The sequence below is a fragment of the Rhinolophus sinicus genome, chromosome 2 (genome assembly GCF_057876585.1).
Source record: "Rhinolophus sinicus isolate RSI-liver-muscle chromosome 2, RSI-T2T, whole genome shotgun sequence".
In the NCBI taxonomy this organism is placed as follows: domain Eukaryota; kingdom Metazoa; phylum Chordata; class Mammalia; order Chiroptera; family Rhinolophidae; genus Rhinolophus; species Rhinolophus sinicus.
The window spans coordinates 10,729,750-10,749,190 of record NC_142502.1 but is presented as its reverse complement, the minus strand read 5'-3'; the positions used below and the strand labels follow the sequence as shown (position 1 = coordinate 10,749,190).

The following is a 19,441-nucleotide window of genomic DNA, read 5'->3' as shown; positions in this document are numbered from 1 at the left end:
GTTTAAGATATATTTTGTCCTGTTTATTCTTTCAAGGTAGAATAAAGGGACATGCACTAATGGTTAGGTTTTAGTACAAAGCATGAACATAACTTGCATTTAATATTTAATGCCTGCTCACCCACTCAGCTTAACCTTTTGAGTTTTTCACATGAATTGCTTTTTAAGAGCTCACATAGCTGAGAAGCTAAAGGAAAAGAAAAAGACTCATTGGGCTACATGATTTATTTTCCAGCATTCTCAGAGTATACGTCTTTCTTACCTTTCTTTGAGTCTCCTGCATTATGTCAAGGTCTCTTTGGTGGTGAGATGTTTTTGTTAAAAACTCAAACTAAGATATAATTTAATTATAAGTAGAAGCCTTTCTACATGGCTTCTGTTCAATAGATTAATCATCACCTTTTTTTTCAAACTAATACCTATTCCTAAATGCATGCTATCTGACAAAATTCCTGTATGAATGAACCGTGGGAGTGCCCTCAAAGCAAACCCATTGTCCCTGAAAAATGACTTGGGATCTAACGTTCTCCAGTAGTGAGAAAGTCATCTGTCACGATGACTTAATTCCAGGTAGTTTTTTGGTAGGCATTGATATAATGGAAAGAACACTTGACCTGATAGTTGGAAACGGTTGGAAACTTGAATCTGTGTCCTGGTCCACCCGCCTTTCACACTATGTGGCCTGGGGACAAGGTACGCAACCGTTCTAAGCCCTTGTGTCCTCATCTGTAAGTAAAAATAATGATACCAGCAACCCCATGCCGTTCAGCAGATTAGGTACAACTAGAAACACAAATATGAGAGATTATTAGGATAATAATCTCTCATATTTGTGTTTCCCCTTCCTGATCTCTCTCTCTCTCTCTCTCTCTCTCTCTCTCTCTCTCTCTCTCTCTCTCTCACATGTTTTTGAATGCTTTCTTTTCTATTCACCTAGTGCATGCCTTAACCATCTCAGCTGCCTACCTGTCTTCTTGAGGTTATGTCAGTGGTCAGACCATGCCAAGATGACCCATGAGACGAAAACAAATTGGAACCTAAGGACTTTGAAAATTGAGTCTTCGTAGCTCCTTGTCATCTGTATGAAGACAAAGCCTGCCCACTTTTTAGCTTATTTTTCTTGTGGTGTGTTGTGAATTGATGACCTTGTGTGAAGGGTTTCTTCCAATGACTAAACAAAAATACTACATGATAGATCTGCATTCCTCTTTAGCAGGAGTGGGCTGTGAATACTGAGATGCTTAGGGAAGCCCGAGAGACTTTCCCAGGTCTTGCAGACTTTTCACTTTTTGGAAGAGAGACGTCATGTCAGGGCATAGAGAGGTGCCAAGGACACAGGCTGAATCAAAGCTGAGCTGAGTTTTCTACCAGCTCTCAAATGCATGTTCTTCTTTCCTAACACCACACTTCCCTTTGGAGGGACTTGGTGGCAAGTCTGTGGATGAAGCAACTGTGCTTAGTTTCATTGGTGTTTGAAAGGCCATTGATTTCTTTGTGGTTAGTTGGATTTTTATTTTTTTAATTTTCCATTTTCTTAGCTTCTGGTTTCTCGTTTCTGCACTTCATGGTCTGTCCTTGATCCTTAGGGCAGATGTGTTGGGAGATACCAGCTCTTTGCTGGGTGTTGCAGGAAGGGACGTGGCTGCAGCAGGGAGCCTCCGAGAGCCCCATCCTCCTTGTAAAGGATCACATACACACACTATTCAGCAGGTTAGTGATGTCACCACAGTGCCAAATGAGACAGAGAGAGAGAAAACCAACTCCCAGTGCAGGCTGTGGGGAGGCCCAACCGTGAGTGGGAGCAGTGTGCAGGAAGTGAAGGGTGGCACTGGGAACTCGGCAGTGATCACACTGAGCAGTTTGGGAAGGGAGAGAGCTTGTCCTGTGGAAGGATGACGAACCATGGAGTTGACGAGAAAGCGGGGAAGGCATCTCGCTGGTGGTGACCTCTCTCCACTTCCTCTCACAGCTGCCCCCTGTGAACGTGGCTGCAGGACAGTGTCCCAGGGCTTTACGTTAGGCCAAGTGTGTCACTGGGCAGAAGAAGCAAAATGAAAAGTGGATGGGGGGCTGTGGCCATTGGTGGAGTTGTGGGCTGACTAAGGCCCAGACACTCAGAAACTGCCAACAGCAGGCTGTTGCCTGATGAGTGCCCAGCTCTCTGTGCCTTTGCCAGGGTGGCTTTTAAAGCTCAGAGTCTGGGGATGCTGCTTGACTGAGACTTGGCTGGGGTGTGGGAACTTAAGGAGGCTGTGAGTGTGTCACAGATGTGGCACAAGGCTTGTGTGTTCTGTACTAGTACAGAATACACATCTGTTTAGGCAGCAGAGTCCAGCAGCAACAGATCTGTCTGGAAAGCAAGCTGCACGCTCTTAGCTGTGAGAGGCCTGGGGCCAGCCACATCCCTCTCCTCTCCTGTCTCCTAATCTGCAAAGCGGGGACAAGTATCTCCTGAGTCACAGTGAAGCTGGAAGGATTAGATGGTCCTTTCAGCCCTTTCTTCCCCTTCCCCTTACTCCTGCACAACTGGCTTCCCTGTTCACAGAGCTGGTTCCCTTCTTGAGTCCTTCCTGCCTTCCTCTGGCCTTTGCTTTCTCGGTCTTCTCCAGACTTTCCCTTTTCATCTTATTTATGTATGTATGTGTGAATGTATGTATTTGGGGGGGAAAGTTGTTATTGAGAGTCATCTTCAGAATCACAAAATGAAGAAGAAAAAAGGAGGAAGTCACAAAGAGGAGCTGGTGAGAGCAGCAGGATGAATTACCGCATGGGCTGGGCTGTGGGATCCGGGTTTCTTGGCAGGTAGAAGTGGGCTCTGGAATTAACCTTCTGGGGAAGCAGCCCGAGTACTGCTGGGATCGTTACACCCCTTCCTCACACTGCCAGGATGATGGCTATCAGCGAAGTGCCTTGGAGACTCCCCAGAGCTGAGACTGCCCAAAAGTTTGATCTTGACCCAGCAGAGATGCTTATGGATGTGTGGTCTTGACTTCCAACCTCATGACGTATTTCCCGTGTTTATTTCTGATGCAGGCCTTTCCTTACTTATCCTCTCCTTTGAAACAGCGGGGACTGTGACTTTGCTCCCATCAAAACAGTCAAAGATGGGGTTGGATAGTAAGTTCCCATGTTCTGTGCTGGCTGAAGAGTGGACCATATGCTTTTGGATATGGCCATGGGGGAGAAGTGGTGCCATTCCTCCATCTTCCATTCTCACCCACTGTGGCATTCAGCCCTCTATTTGTCCATCTTTATTTTCTTCCTAGGCTTCCTGGATTGGAGATAGAGAGTTATGGAGACCTCAGTATAATTTTATTTCTTGGGGGAGAAGAGAGCAGGGAGTCTGAGTCTCTCAAACTCAGCCCTAATGTCAGTAAGCCCCATTTGCAGGCTCTGCATATTCTCAGGGGAAGCCGCCTGCACATAGGGTAGTCTCAGAGGAAGAACACGGGACTTTGCCCCAAGTCTTACACTGAAATCCTTTTGTGCTTGGACAAGTCATCAAACGTCTGTGTCTGTGTAGCTGAGGGGTGCGTCTGCCATCTTGGAGGCCCATCCTGGCTCTGTGCTGTTGGAACACTTCTCCCAGTCTTTCTGCCCAAGTACCTGATCTAACACAGTCTTTTGCTTGGCATAGTCTTTTTTTCCTCATGAGTTCAGAGGCTTATTTAGAAGAAAGCTAAGTTTTAGCAGAACCCAAGTAGAATTAGCAAGGGTCATTCACTGTCCTTCAGACAGTTACTGAAGTTAAAACTTTCAAGGTTTATGAAGGTGAAGATAGTTAGATACTTTATTCGCATATCTGCTGTGGTCTTTTACTCTTTCCTTATTTAGGAAATTATTTCGAGCTGACCAATTGAGACTCTGATGAAAGCGATGGACCCTCAGAAAATTGCTCATACACACATAAAAGTGGCCTACAATTCCAGGAGTTCACCAACCTCATGATGCTTATCCATGCTTTCCCCCTTTAGGACTCTAGGAACTGTAGTTTCATGATTCTGACTTTGAGTAAACATAGGAATAGTCTGGCTTCCATCTTGACGTAATATTATTCACATTATAGAATCAATTATCAAGTGCCTGCAGTGTGAAAAGCACCGTGTTTTGTTTAGTCAAGTAGCATTTTGAACTTGGTTTTTATCAAGTCTAACTGTTTGGGTGGGATTGGCTATTAATGCTTTATTTTTTTAAATGTGCTAATAGATACTGAGAAGTGTTAAATAAGTAACAACCTCTCCCTAAATGGCCAATAAATTATTATGTTGAGACCCCAAAATACAATATTGATGGGGATGGTTAGGCATCCTAGATTGTTGAATATCAAACGCAACATAATGTGCTGGTGTTTTAGCATTTTAAAGAGTTTTCTTTTCTGGAATTAGTGAAAAAACTGATTCAGAGGACCTGAGTTTAAAATTTGATCTCAAACCAAAACGTTATCGAACTCACTTTGGTAAAATAAACAGCTGTCTGCTGGCCTGGATGGGATGGTTTATGTGCTCAATTCAGAGGGTGATACATGTTTCTGTTCTGAGGGTCCCAACAGTCAAACTTCACCTTGGTAACTGTCACTTAGCAAGTGAGCTAAGTCTTTGTGGCTGCTCACTGCTTTCCTTATCTTTTGAAGGAATGACAGCCACAATTACAATCTAATTTTGGCTGGCCGCCATTTGGGCACCATGCATCTTATCTACCTTTCATATTTACCAAGAGTGGGGTTGGCAGAGTGTCCCGCTAATTTGTTCCTTAAAATCTCCTTCATAAAGGCATTGCCAGTGCTACCCATTGTTAAGAGGTCTGAAATAGTCATGCTGGTGCTTTCTTGAAATATTTTGTGTACTTAGCAACTGTCGTCAAACGAAAACTTAGTGCTGGATACCTGAGGATGTATTTGAATCTCAATGCCTTTTCTATGCCTTTAATTACTCACTTTCCGGTAGGGTCCCATTCCCCACAGTGTGGCCGCTTTCATTTTTTAAAGAAATGAGTTCTGAGAAATTGTTCTGCGTCACTTTGCAATTTCCTCTCTAGTCTCAGCTCTGAGTCCGTGTGTGTGCCACTCTGCATCTGGGGCTAGGCAGCTGAGAGAGCAGCGACGTCGTGGAGGAACTTGGCCTAGGAAGGTTAGGGCCTGCTGACCATCTCAAACTCCAGCTTCTAACTACTGAGAGAAAAGACTGGATTATTAGTTTTGTAAATCAGTCTCCTGCTGTTCTTGATAATACCACGAAGAACAGGGCAACAAAAAATGTATTTGTCAGTAATATGGGAGACAGGAGAAAATTGAAGGTATGGTGCCCTCCCCGCCCTCCATTCTGTCTTTTCTCCTTTTCATTCATTCGTTTGTTGTCACCTCCTCCGTCTGCCTTATTTTGTTTGTTCAGCTTCCCACACAAGCCTCCTCCTCCATGGAGCTCACCTTCCTTCACACTCTCTAGCTCTTGGCTGGCACCTGGATTCTCCTGTGTTTGCAGAAAACAGATGTGACATGAGGAAGCTGTTAGATGTGCAATTGCTTAGAAATTTCCGCACTTGCCCAGGCCGGGTTTCACTGCTAACTGCTCAGAAACCGCGAGTGTTGCATAACATCAGGAGTCGTCTTCCGACACCTCCAGCTGCTTTGGCATCTCCAGAATCCATTCCCTTCATGGTTCATTCAGTCACAAGGTAAAGGACAATCAGATGAGCAGACTGGCCCGGCCACATCAGCCTGGTGGCTCTAGGACATGCACTGCTGTCCTCTTAGTTGCCCAGCAAGGTCTTAAATACGATGGTTTTATAGATGAGTTTCTGAGACAGGAGGACGGAGTATCAAGCCAGTAATCTCAGGTGAGATTTAAGAACAATTTTCTAGATCTGATGCTTTAAAAAAGAAGTTTTTAAGTTATATTGTGTCATGGTCACGTTGTCTGATGTCGTTTGGTTTTGCTCGTACGGCTGCTGGTCGGTGCCCCTTTTCTAGCTCATCAGTTCTTCTCCTCACCAAGGAAACACAGCTTTGGTTACTTTGTATTTATTGATTTGCATTTTCTAGAAGTTTGATCAAAATTGCCTAACCATTTATTGAAAATAATCATCCTAGTTTAAATTTGATTACTTCATTTCTGTTATTTAGTCAGTGTTAGATTTTAGAGCTTGGTTGGTGGTGAAGTCTCAGATAAATGTGTGTAAGGCAGACATTCTATATAAGATGATTATTTTGAGACCCTGTCGATAAGAAATAATCCGGAATAATGTATCAAACTTGATTATCACATTGCTTAAATCTAGTAAAAGAATTTAACTGAAACTGCACGTAAAGATGCATGTGGGCTGTATCTGTGCTCACGCCAGGTAAATGGTGCTTTGCAGTACCCGTGCCTAATTAAGGTTGTCAGGATATTAACAGATCATTTGATGTGTCTGTCACATTTGTATGATTTTTTTATACCCAAAGCTATAGTTGTTTGAAAACCTGGTTCCAAGCACTATTTTTCAGCTGAATTTTAAAACCGAAAATCCAGTCCTTTTTAAACATGAAGGGGATATGGTGGGCTTCGGACAAGTCAGAATGCTGGACCCTCTCTCCCTACCCCCACGCCATTCTTCATAAGTGGCTGTGGGGCATCCGTGACACCTAGTGGAATGGCAATCAGTAGACATCAGTGTGATTGTTAAAGATGTCACAAAGGGACCGACCTCGGTGGGTCATGAGGAGAAGAGTCTTCTTCGTGGAGCTACGGTGCGGGTCATACAGTGCCAGTCAGGCCAAGCAGCCACGTCAGCTTGCCCTGCATCCATGATGGCTCTGCTTCTAAGTGGCAGCGAGAGATTGTGGATGGTGAAGTTTAAACGCTCAGAAAAGTTCCTTAAGAATTCAGAATCTGTCTGCATCAAACTTGGGCAGTGAACCGGCTTTCTGCAGCCTGCCCAATCAGAGCGCACACTCCTGTCTACCTGTCCCAGGTAGGGAGACCCGGGCTCGGTTTCTTCTGGAGAATGTTACAGGCAGAGGCAAGCACAGGCTGTTTTGTGTCTCCTTCCTCGGTGTCTGAGTGTTGCTGTCACCTTGAGTTGACTCTGATTGTCCCCATGGCCAGGACTATACCAAATGGCACATTTGCAGGTTGCATTTGGAGAGTGGGATATACTGTGTTTCCCCAGAAATAAGACCTAGCCGGAAAATAAGCCCCAGCATGATTTTTGAGCATGACATCCCCTGAACATAAGCCCTAATGCGTCTTTTGGAGCCAAAATTAATATAAGACCTGGTCTTATTTTCGTGGAAACATTGTAGAAGAGATGTAAGAGGATTCATTAGGAGGATTTCATCCCCCGCTGTGTGAAGTAGGAAAAGAAAGGTGTTTGTCTCTTAATTCACCTTTGCTGGGGCAGTGAAAGGGGAGAGGCACCTGGTCCGGAGAGCTGGAACCTCCCACTCGCTGGGGAGTGACGGGGCTTTAGGAAAATCACCTCATCTCTGAATCCTTAGATCTCATCCGTGAAAAAGAATGGGGTTATATTTCCACAGCAGTTTCAAGGAGGTGAAATGAAAGAGAGCCACATATATGAAATGGCTTTGTAAACTGCCGCGGGCACTGAGCAGGGATGCTGACACAGCCCTTAGCGCTCACGGTGGATTTCATATCCATTATCTCCTTTAAACTCAGTTTCCCCGCAACAACCCTATTGAATAGATATTATTGGCCCTTTTCAACATGAGAAAACTGAGATGAAAGAAGTTAACTAACAGGCCAGGCCCAGCTCTGTCAGATCCTAAAGCCATTTCTTGTCACTGCCCCAGACTGCCTAGTACGGAGAATGTGGCACTGATCATAGAAGAAAGGTGAAAAAACCAACTATGCGTTTAAATCCCAGCAATATGAAATATGTGTGTGCTTACCCTTGAAATGGACTTAGAGGCAGAGCAGCTCTATTTCTTAAATGGCAGGTTTGATGTTTGAAATCTGGACACAACTTTTTGGTTCTTTAGCTTTATTTACACACTTGGCTAAGCTACACAAATGTGTTTTTTATTTTGTTTTGTTCTCTCCTTTCAAGAATCGATTTCATTGAGCTATGTAATGAAATTTTGTAGTTGCTAGTGTCAATAATTTGAAATCTCTGGCAGAAAAATTCCTGAGTCCAGGGACTCCAAGTGTTAATATCTCATATTTGCATCTGAATAGTAATTAGTCTGGTAATGTGAAGTCTAGTTTTTGTATTATATGTAGGTTGTGCTCATATGTAAATGTTTCTACCTCCAACTTATTTTTTAACAGAGAAAATTTGTTTTAAAATCTGTCAGTATATAATGACCTTAAAATTAAAAGCGTGTAGTACAAAAAGTAGACAGTAGTCTTTAAAAAAACGACCATTTAAAACTGTATTTTGGGGTGCATTTAAGTACAGCAATGTTGGAGAATACCACTTAGATCTGAACAGAAACACTCGTCTCTTCCCCGGGCTGATTGGGTGGTTTTCTTCCGTGCAGCTGTAGCTGAGTGTTCCCACCATGGCTAATGTCTGCATATAGCAGAGAGGTCTAGTTGTATCGAGTCTGTAATTTTGTCAGTAATTCCTAGAGAATATTTCGCTAGCAGTTTATAACCACTCACTTTTCTAATTTGAATGTACCTTTTTAATGTTGGGTTTCCCATTGGCGCTCCCTCCTTATAGAATTATTTTTGTACAGACCCCAAATAATAAAAAATATCCCATCCCCAAAGGGGTAGAAGTGTCTTTGTAAATGAACTTTACATACCCTTGCTTGTTTTTGTGTTATTTGCTGCTTTTCTAGCTCTTTTGCAAGAAAAAAATGGCACCTTTCAACAACAGTAAAAGTAGTGTTAAAAAATAATTCCAGCGATAGATGTCCTAATAGCATCTATCTTGTGGATTCCTACAAAAATATTTCCTAAGATAAAATATTTGCATGGCAACAGTATGTCAGTGATGATGTCCCGGTAATAAAAAGACTCCTTAGAAAATGGTAGGGTTCCATTAATTAAGAGCATTGAAGGGCAGATGACAATTTGACTGTTGGGTCTGCGTCGCTGTGAAACCCCCTGTGACCCCCACACGCCCAGCAGTAAGAGGACTCTGTGAGGGTAGGGAGAACCAAGGCTTAGTTTCCAAAAGAAGGTAGACCAAGCCAACTAGAGAGAGCCAGCAGGGGATGAAACTCTACAACAATCTGGAAACTGATCTAAGATGCCCCTGGAATATCACCAGGGAACTGGAGTAGGTGCCACTGGATCATAGCTTTCTGAGCCTCTTGGAAGTGCTCTCAGAGCTGAGTGCTTGGTCTGCAGCTGCAACTGGGTGTTTCCCTACATTTTATAACCAGGAGCCCACTTGAGTCACCACTAGAAAGAAAATATACTTCATAGAGAACCCTAGGAAAGGAGCCAGCTCAGCAGGGGACAGTCTGGGCTTAGGTAGCTGGGCAGAGATGTCTTGAGCAAAGCTGGATACAGCCTGAGCTGTGAAACTTGAGTGTGCGGGATTTCCCCCTTGCAGGATTCAACGTATTATCCTCCGTCTTCTGTTTACAGTGTAGACTTTACCTGCCCAGAAAATTGGTGGCTAACAAACATTTGCTGAAGCTATAGTCTGTCAAGCATTTGATTACAATTGGTGTTATCGATGCGTTTTCTCTTCAAACAAAGTGAAAAAGAGGGAAAAAATATCTCAACTCAGTACATTCTAAGACAATGGAACACTTAAAGACCTTCTCTGAAAAAATGGCTCCATAATATGTTACCAATTTCCCAGAATAACGTCAGAGACATAACTCTTGAAGAAAAATGTTGTGTTAAACCAGCAGCAAACATGGAAACCAACTAGAATGATAGTATTAAATGAAAACATTAACCACTAAAGGCAGAGTTATTGTCAATATAAAAGTTTAAATGAATTTATGATTATCAGAACAAAAGTTGGTTAGAGAAAAATGGAAGAAAATTAAAACGGAGCTAAGGACTGAGATAAATACCTGTGGATGGAAAGTGGGTGAACGGTAGTGTTGATAGATAAGAAAGGTCATATCGTAAAGTATAAGATTGCCAAGAAGATAAAAGATATTGGTTTAAAGACTTCTTTAATTAGATAAGCACAGTTAGAATGAATGTTAAGTGATACAAAGTAATCACAGAAAATGTTTAAATATAGGTCTTAATGCTACAAATCATAGGAAAAGAAAACTGAATTGTCCCATCCAAAAGCAACACAAAATAAAGTAAAAACTGTGAAGAGAATTTAAGTCATTTTTCTGAGCCCTGGATCTGAGCCAGGCAAGCGCACAGGTGTTTCTGTTTTGTTTTTGGCATAGTTGAAAGCATACCACATAAAAGGGCTTATATCTTATGTGAATCAAGATGTTATTTGCAGTCTCTGGAAAAAATATATAAAAGTCAGTTTTTTAAATTTACATTTTTAATTTCCTCACTGAAAAAATTCAGAATAAGGTGGCATAGATTATTTCGAGTTTTAATTCAGACTTAGTTTGAAAAGGAGAATATTTTTTTTGATCTGGGTTCATCTCTTTATATGAGGGGTTGGCAAATTTTTCCTGTAAATGGCCAGACAGTAAATACTTCAGGCTCTGGCAGCCACTCAGCCCTGCATTTCAGTGCAGAAACAGCCGAGAACAATAGGCTGATGAATGAGCATGTGGCCAAGTGCTAATAAAACTTTATCTGCAGCAACAGATGGAAGCCTGGCCTTGGCCCGAAGGCCATAGTTTGCTGCCCCATCTCTGCTCTCATCCACCTGTGTGTTTCAGAGCAGGGTCATTAAATCCTCTCTTCTACCAGAGGTCACATGGTTTTGTATTCAAAGTCTGGGAAAGATGCTGGCCCATGTGCACCTTCTCTTATGAGCAGGTCTCTCTATACCTCGAAAGCAAGCCCTATCTTTTTTTCTGGGTGGACAATGGGAAAGAGAAAATGCAGTACCTGGCATAGATATATTGCACAGGACGAGGTGTTTTGTGTAAGTTACATAAGAATGACATTGAAACACCCAACATTTTATGTGGAGGAGATGCCTAGATATGTAGAACGCTGTCCTAGCCCTTGAAATATCCTTGGCAGAGAAAGCATATCTTATTCATTCCTGAATTCTGACCAAACTCTGGTTAAATAAAGAAATTGAGAAGGAGGCAGGAGGCAGGCAGCAGGCGTGTGGATCAGCATCTTCCTCCCCGAAGGGGGGACTCTGGTCTGGGAGCCACTTAACCCCATGTCCCTCCCTCCAGATGCACAGCTCTGAGCTGCCTTGAGGGGAGGAGGGGTGCCGCTGACCACTGATCATTTATTGCTTGGTCCACACAAGTGCCATGGAAGTGCCCTCTGCCTTCCCAAAGACTGCCGTCCCTCTAGACATCCCAAGGCCACTCCCTCCCCTGCGGCTTTGCACAAACTTCTCCTCCTCCTTCTCTGCCCCCTAGTGCAGCTGCAGCACACCCTGCAGGGCCCTCCATATGCCTCCTCCCTGAGTTATGTTTGCCTCGGAGTCCTCACATGTCTGTCTGAGATACTGGGTGTGCCACTTTCTGTCCTCTGTCCTTCTTGCCTCTTCCCACCCTTCCTCCAGCTCTTCCTTATACTCGTGTGTGAAGGTCAAGGTTTTCATCTGTTGTGTGCAGTGCTTCATTCCCAGTGCCTAGAGCAGAGCCTGGCATACAGGAGGTGCTCACTTAAAGAATGCTAAATAAACGAAATTTGAGTTTTCTGTTCCTTTCTTCAGGGAACGCAGAGGAAATTTATTCTTCTACACTTCTAAACATAACAGAACTGGAAAATTAAACTCCCTGTGCATTTTATAAGTCTTACGGAGCGCTGGCCCCTACCCATCCCTGGCACTGTGCTAAGTATTTTTACATGTTTTCCCTCAGTGACTCTTCTCAAGGACCCTGCACAGTATGATCCTACTTTACAGGGGAGCAAACTGAGTCAGGGAGAAGTGTGTCAAGGCAACACAACCCATAATTGCTGCAGCCAGCGTTGTAACTCCAGAGCCTATGTGCTTAAATCTCCTGTCTGGGAAGAAGGAACTGTTTAAGAAAGCTTAGCCCGAAGCATGTGCTGAGGCAGTGGGTGGGAGTTTCACACTTACAGGGGGTCAGGGGGTGGAGTTTGAGTGACAAATGGGCTGCACCACCTGGACTGCAAGCTCCGCCCTCTTTAACGCCCTCACCACCATTTACTTTGCCATCTTCTGTAAAGTATGTACCTCGTAAATGGCAGGGATAACTGTGGTGCCATGTCAGGACCGCTGCACTCAACGCTGAGGGGGTCTCTCTCCCTACACGGCTTTCCCTCAGAGCAAGGCCCCTGCCTCTGTCTCCCGCCAAACCTCCCAGCATGACCTGACTCTCCGGGAGAGGCCCTGGGTGACCTGCAGTTTCTGGCATGCTCCGTGCTTCCCCTAGCCCCAAACTGTGCTGAGTTTAGTTTTTTCACCCTGGAGTTCATGGCTTCAATGTTCCTTGGCCCCGACCTTGCTCAGACCAGAAGAGGTCTCGCTATTCTGTTCCACAGGACCCCACACTGCTTTGGAGCTGATCATACTGGAAATTCTTGCTCAGAGCTGGTCTCCCAGCCAAACTCTGGGCACTGTGAGCAAGGGATTGTGTCGGTCTCATTCATCACTGTGTCCTCAGACAAGCAGAATGCTTACTAGGACTCTTCTGTCTCAGATGGTTTTGTTTTTTTTTAAGTGACAGGAAAGGATTTTATTAATTTTTTTTTTTATTAAACCACTATGAAAAATTCAGATAAGGTAAAAGATTAAAATTGAGATAACTTGAAATGTAGTGTTAACCACCTCATTTATGATGTATATGTCATTCCATTTAAAAAATATGCATGTATGTTTATATATAGTGTATATAAAGTTACTTTCAAAAATGCAGACCTACTTTCTTCCCTTTCCGATAATTCATGCCTTTTTTGGGTCAACGGACAGTGATCTCTCCCATCACTGGCAATTGCCTTGTATATTTAATTGCATTTTCGGGCCACAATTTATTTAGGTTAATCTTTACATTTCAATATAAAATAAGGACCCTCATCTAACATAAGCTTATGTTTAATTTTGCAAATTACATTCCTATTCTGCCTTCAGAAATGGAGCTGTCTGGTCCAGAAAATAAAGATGAGCGTTTCCTCGTCCTTTTTGTACTATTTTGATAAACATGAAAATCTCATGCCATTTCTGTAAAGTGAATGGTTGTAAAACTAGTCATCGTGAGTCTGTTTTTAAACTCCCACTACATCCTGTGAAGGGGCTGAACACGAACCCCTCCCCCATCCGCTGAAGCTCCTGGGCGTAGCTCAGGCCGGGGGCTGCCCTCTCCACTCGCCTGCAGGCCCCGCCAGCTGCCTGAGCTTGGGCCAGACGTTAGCCCTGGAATTCTGACCTGGAAGGCATGGGTGGGGCAAGTACTTCTGGTTGGACGTGCAGGATGAGGGCCCACCTTTGTTCCGTGTGGGGGGGTCCACTTCCCCTGGAATCCAGTCCATCGTATATCTGACCAATAACCTTCCTGGGGAAGCCATTTCACCCTCTGTCCTCCTCCTGGTTTCCCTCCGATGGCAATATTTGGGGTAATATTAGATTTTTCTGTAAGTTAGGGACTTTAATAAGCTGCAGAGCAAGTTGAGAAAAAGTCCTCTGTACAATTTTTATTTTCTTTTAACTGAGGGGAGCTTTTCTGACTTCCCCAATTTGCTAGGATCTGACAGCTGACGCCATCGTTGCACTGAGATTATGTAATAGTGCAGACTCTTGCTGGCTTTCAGACAAGGGACTGGTGGGTTTGTAGCACACAGTATGAGCACACACCATGCAGGACACGCCTTCCTGGGGCCGGATAGTCCGTGAGGACAGACAGCTGGCCATTTGCCCAGAGCCTCCAGCTTGGTTTTTACTTTTCCCAGCATTCTTTTTAGGGACAGGAGGAGCAGTAGGAACCTAGTTCGTCTGTTTAGTACCCTGGTATGATGAAACTCTGTGGACATTATCCAGACTTGGGTTTGGTCTATGTCAAGGGTCAGTATAGAGCTGGTCTGTCTGGTGGAGGGAGAGGAGGTCATGGGTGGCAGCTCCCGGTCTGCCACATTGATCACATATTGTGAAATGATCAGTTACCACATGGTAACGAGGGGATACTTTTAGGTCTGCGTGTTGGCAAAGTCTGTTACTGCCTTCCCTCCGCAGGTTAACACCCTTTTCCCCTAACCCAGAGATTCAAAAGTAGAGCACGCTGCAAATGTCAGCTACCTGTAAGCATTTCCCTTTGAAGTAGTATCCCAAATTGTGTGGTACTTTTACTCCCTTTTGCATGGACTGAAGTGTTTTTGGAACCCAAGTAGTACAAACGGATGTCTTTGACAAGCGAGTCCACAGCACCTGCTGGCCCTAAATGAGGACCCGGCCGCAAACTGAGCCAGGAAAGGCGGGGTGGGGCTCTGCTGCTCACCGGCTCTCACAGGGATTTCACGGACTAGCTACGGAATCTCATTGTCCAAAATGGATGATGCGAGGGACTTACCGTCAGTGATACTTCTTTTAGGTTCCAAAACCCACGGGGAAATAAAAAAGGCTCAGGTAGTGATGCCGCCACATGAGAGCAGGGTCAACATGCCAGCTGTCATGTGTGCCCAGGGCACAGCTTTCACTTACGGGGCCACGGGGAGGCTGGCATGCTGTTCAGTGATGAGTCTTGTACTGAATCAGTTTGCGGGACTCAGAGCTTGTGGAAGAACGAGGCTCTAAACCTGAGTTTCTCCTGAGAGAGTCTGGCCACGGCGTTTGATCATCCTGAGCGGTCTTATCCTGAGAAATGGGGCTCCTTGAAAATAGACACATCTCAACCCTAATACAAGGAAGTGATAGGTGTTCTTATGCATTTGAAAGAAACAAAACAAAACAAAAATAACCCTGTCTGAATGTCTCTTTTTCCCCAATTTTGTTGAGGTATAGTTGACAATGAAAAATTTTACATGTATTTAATATGTACAACTTGATGACTTGATGTATGTACACTTTGTGAAATATTCACTACAATCAAGGTAATGAAGTTACCTTGTTGTTGTTTTCATGGTACGAACACGTAAGATCTTAATCTGGCCATCCTGAGTGGGTTGCTCCTCCTCTATAAATAAGATCAAATCATTTTCAAGCAGAGATCAGCTTCAGTGTAACCTTAAAAACATGAAAAAAACTTTTTTTTTTTTTTTTTTAATTACTATCAATGCTTTTCCATGTGGCACAGTTTTAGGGAAAGCTGTTTTCATTTTATTTTTAAAATTAATTCCTAAGGAAGTATTTGTTTTGTGCTCCCTTATAAAAGGTGAGGCCCATGATGACCCCAGGGTTCTTAGCACTGATCACTACCAAGCAGAAAATGCCGATCTGAGGTGTACATTTTCAGTTCCAGTATTTTCTATCCTGCAATAAGCACACACTGTGTAGGCTATCGAGTCCTAACACACAGGCTGTGAACATCTGTCTGTTGCCTTTGAAGCAGCACTCCTGGGGGTGAGGAGGTGGGTGGGCATCGGCCTAGGAGAGAGGGCAGAGCTGTCTGAGGCTGAGCTGTGTTGGCCTCTCTAAGCAGAGATGCCTCCAGAGGCAGGTGGCTGCCTCCTTGGCCAACTGGAGTGTGTTTGGACTCCCCTGGGGCCAGGGGAGCCCTGACCACGTGGTGGGCAGAGGTGGAGGGAGGAACAAACTGGCTTTGCCCCGTGCTCTGCTAGATACCTGGTGGTGGTCAGCCCTGTGGTGAGCGAGAGAGAAGACAAGTCTTGTGCCATCAAGGTCCTGCAGATGCCTCTTCATTCCGTAAAGTCTGGGCAAGGATTAAATGCTGGCAAGTTTGGTGAGACCACCTGTATCTGTCTGGCATAGAGCAGGTCCTCAGCAAATGTGAGCTCCCTGTGCTCCTTGACCTGGAAGGCAATTGGATGGGGTTGCTCGATGGGACAGGTATTGTTGCTTCTGTTGCATCAGCAAGGAAATTGAAGACTCAGAAATGAGTCCTGCCCAGGACTGCCTGCAGGACTAGGGCGGAGACAGGACTAGAACTCGAGTCTTCTGCACCTCGTCTGTGCTTTACCATTCCATCAGCATATACATGTGTGAAAAGACCCCAACCAAAATCATTCCTATTCCTAGAAATTGCTGATCAGGTACACCCAGAATTCGACCTTTAACAGTTCGATGTTTATAACCATCACTAAGAATGGAGGAACTGAAATGTAACTAAGTGATTCTTTCAGATACCACCCAAAACGCATTTACAATTATTCCTTTTAGGGGCCCTGTCTCCTTTTGATCCCAAGCAATCCTTAAGCCATCCCTAGATGACAGTTGGTCTATTTAGGGTGAGAAAGGTGCCTCTGTAGTACGTGAGCCCTTCAGTGTGGCACCTGCAAAAGTACGTTTGCTAAGAAAATCTCAGCTAATGTTCACTTTTCCAAGTTCAACTTACCAGAAGTGTTCTTAAAATGAATTCCAATTTTCTAAAATGGCAAGATACTTTATTTTTAAAATCTCGTTATTTTAACACTGCCTTGTGAGGTGTGATTTTTGACATCCCAGCAAGGCAAAGCTGCAATCTCACCAGCTGCTATTTAACTTATGGTGCATTTTGTCAGATCTTATTTTATACAATATATGCGAGTTTAATATAGATTCTGTAGCTCTGGAGGTTATTTTTCTGGATTGCAAAATTATGTTGTCTGAGCTAGTGGTGCAAATACCAGAATAGAGATTTCAAATAAGTGAGTTTTGGAGTCTGAGTGTTATTATCTTAGACTGTTTAGCTCAGGAGAGGACCAGACCCAAACCAGAGTCAGGGGTGCGAATATGTCTGCTTCCTCCTGTCTCATGAGCTCAGTCCACACACTTTTTATGTGGCTGTCCTTCAGTGCAGACCCTGGGGACAGGGTGCTCAGGCTGGAGACAGCACCACTCCCGGGAAACCCAAACAGAATGCTTGCTATGCTGATGGTAGACCAGTAGTTCTCACGTGGGCCACATATTAGCATCACTTGGGAAGCTTAAAAAATACCCATACCTGGGGCCCCAAAGATTCTGATTTAGTTGGTCCAGGCATGTGTATTTTTAAAACCTCCCAAACAAGGCCAGTGTGTGCCCAGGGTTGACATCCACTGGAAAGGAGGAAAAGGAAGGGGAAGGGAGGAAGACAGAATTCGGAATGGTCTGTTATATTCCCCAGCGCTCCTTTATGATGCTTGCATCCTGGAAGAGAAGGGCAGCCACCTTTTGGCTGCACTGTCCTCTTTGGCTTTTGCTGTACCTCGTTAGACTTGCATGGCAAGACTGAACAGTGTTGGAGTTTCTTCAGTAATGAATCAAGATTTGGTTGTTTTAACCAAGGCATGATGAGACATTTTGATAGATCAAGTTGTTTTCTGATTGGTGCTTTGCGATCCACCTCGTTTTCTTATTCTTTGAAAGTTTACCCAGGATGAATATCGTCTGACAGGCATTACCAGAAATAGGCTTGTGTTTATAATTAAGGAGAAAAACAAGTAGATAATGTGCATATCCAGGTGAAATCATTACTATTTACACGTGCTTTGAACTGTTTGAGAAATAAATTCTATTACTTCTGTCTGTATGTCTAGCTGGAGGCTTAGTACCTGTTTTATGGTTAGTCTAACTTTTGTACCAAGATTAATATGAAAATAAAAGAGAAGCAGTTAGATTTAAAGAGCCCCGTGGCCTGGGAGTTTCCATCGCAGACATCTGTGGGGGCCTCACCTTCAGCACCCTGAGTTGGGTTTGTTACGTTACTGGGTTCATTTTCCCATTGTACCTTTGGCTCGTTCTGTGGTTCTCCCTTGGAACACACTCTTTTTGAGACTGTGTTACAAGCTACTTCTTCACTGAAGCCTGCCCAGACAGCCCGTTCCAAAGTGATGCTTCAGTCGTTAATGTGTATCCCATTTTTTCATTTGTTCCACACAAGCTTGTGTTAGCTAGCTTCCAGGCTGCCTTGGCAAGTCGCATCTCCTTCTGCAGGAGCTGACTTCTGTTTCTTTGGAGACCAACCAGGCCCTCAACTGGTACCCGTCAAATTGAATTGAAAGACTGGCCCAGAAGATCCGTGTTGAGTTTTAATGTTGATCGTATATTTCCATCAGTTGAAGGCACTGTGTTGGGGGGCGGGTCGAATAGAGGTGAAGAGAAGAAGGGAGGACAAGAGGGTCCTGTTTTCTCTTTGAGGCACTTGAGTTTGTCAGGTGACAGCTTTTATAACCAGCATGCGTCAGGCCACCGAGGTTGACCAACACGCTTCTCTAAGTTATCAGCGTTCTGAAATAGCCAAGCACAATCATGAATTTCAATGAGTATTAGGAGATGCTTCTGACATGTTCATCTTTTTACACTAGGCAGAGTGAGAGAGGTCAGGTATAAGAGCATTTAAACAGAAGAAACGAGAGTTTCAGTTGAGAGACAGAAAGTTGCCAAAGGCGGACGGATGTTAGTCATTTGTATTGGGACTAAGATGCTTTGTTAGTCGGTAATAATTTCAGTGTAACAGAGGTGAACTGAATACTTACTGCCTCAGCCACTGAGCTAGGTATTTGACTGGCAATGACAAGTGTCCCCGCTCTTGACCGTCGTACAGACTGGTAGGTGGTAAGATGGGCTAGAATTTGTATGTGGGTAGAATGGAAAGAGAGACAAATAAAAAGACATTTTAAGTGTAACCTGATGATGCCCCAGGCACTGTGGAAGCATATAGAAGACGTGTTTGTGACTTTCAACCACAAACTGAAGGCAGAAGTTCGCAGATGGCTTCTCCTGAGAAGGCTTTATCACCTTTACGGTGTGTAAAGTCTAATGAGGAACTTGGCCCTGAAGGCTGTTTAGTCCCCAAGATATTCCTGCTCCGTTTTGCCTCTTCATCTCTGTGATTCTGTTCCCACTGCCTGGAATGAGAATCCTCGCTCCCCCCACATTCCCTGGGTCTGGCAATGACTACATACTTCCAAGGACCAGCTCAAGGCTCCCCTCCTCCGGGAAGGTTTGCCACGGAGCCCTTTCATACCCTCTCCAGTACCCTCCAAGCTTTGCTGTGTCATCGGCTCCCTGTCTGTGCCCCCTGCTGGGCTCTGACCCCTTCAGGGTGGGGACCTTATCTTTTCTATATGTCTCTGTCTCTACTCCCCTTCTTAGCATCTGCAGGAGCTCAGCCTTTCTCACTCATGACTCTGCTACTGGTCATAAGTCTGCAGAGCTAAATGGTTAATGTGAGGGCAAAACTCCACGTCCACGTGGCCAAGCCATCCTAAGGTCGCTGTGATACCACACCACTCCTGAGTCTCCCAGGGCAGTTTTCTGTGGGAGACTGAGCTGTGTGAGGCCAACCGCTGAGGGCATGGAGTGGACCAAGCAGGGCTGTCTCTCCCTGTGC

The 19,441-nt window shown here is 44.4% G+C and overlaps 1 protein-coding gene across 11 annotated transcripts in view; it reads left to right on the top strand.

Annotated features, from left to right (window-relative positions):
* TIAM2 (TIAM Rac1 associated GEF 2) overlaps positions 1-19,441 on the top strand; it is a 227,052-nt gene that overhangs the window by 187,721 nt on the left and 19,890 nt on the right. Inside the window, exon 1 of one of the 11 annotated variants that reach the window (XM_019749241.3) lies at positions 5,062-5,292. The exons of 8 other annotated variants lie outside the window; for them this stretch is intronic. In XM_019749241.3, coding sequence (XP_019604800.3) covers positions 5,269-5,292 — 24 coding nt within the window. In that variant the 5' untranslated portion in view covers positions 5,062-5,268. Of the gene's footprint in view, positions 1-5,061; positions 5,293-5,688; positions 5,833-6,553; positions 6,949-19,441 lie in introns of those variants that run through there. 2 more of the 11 variants (XM_074333731.2, XM_088795345.1) reach the window with 2 other exon arrangements.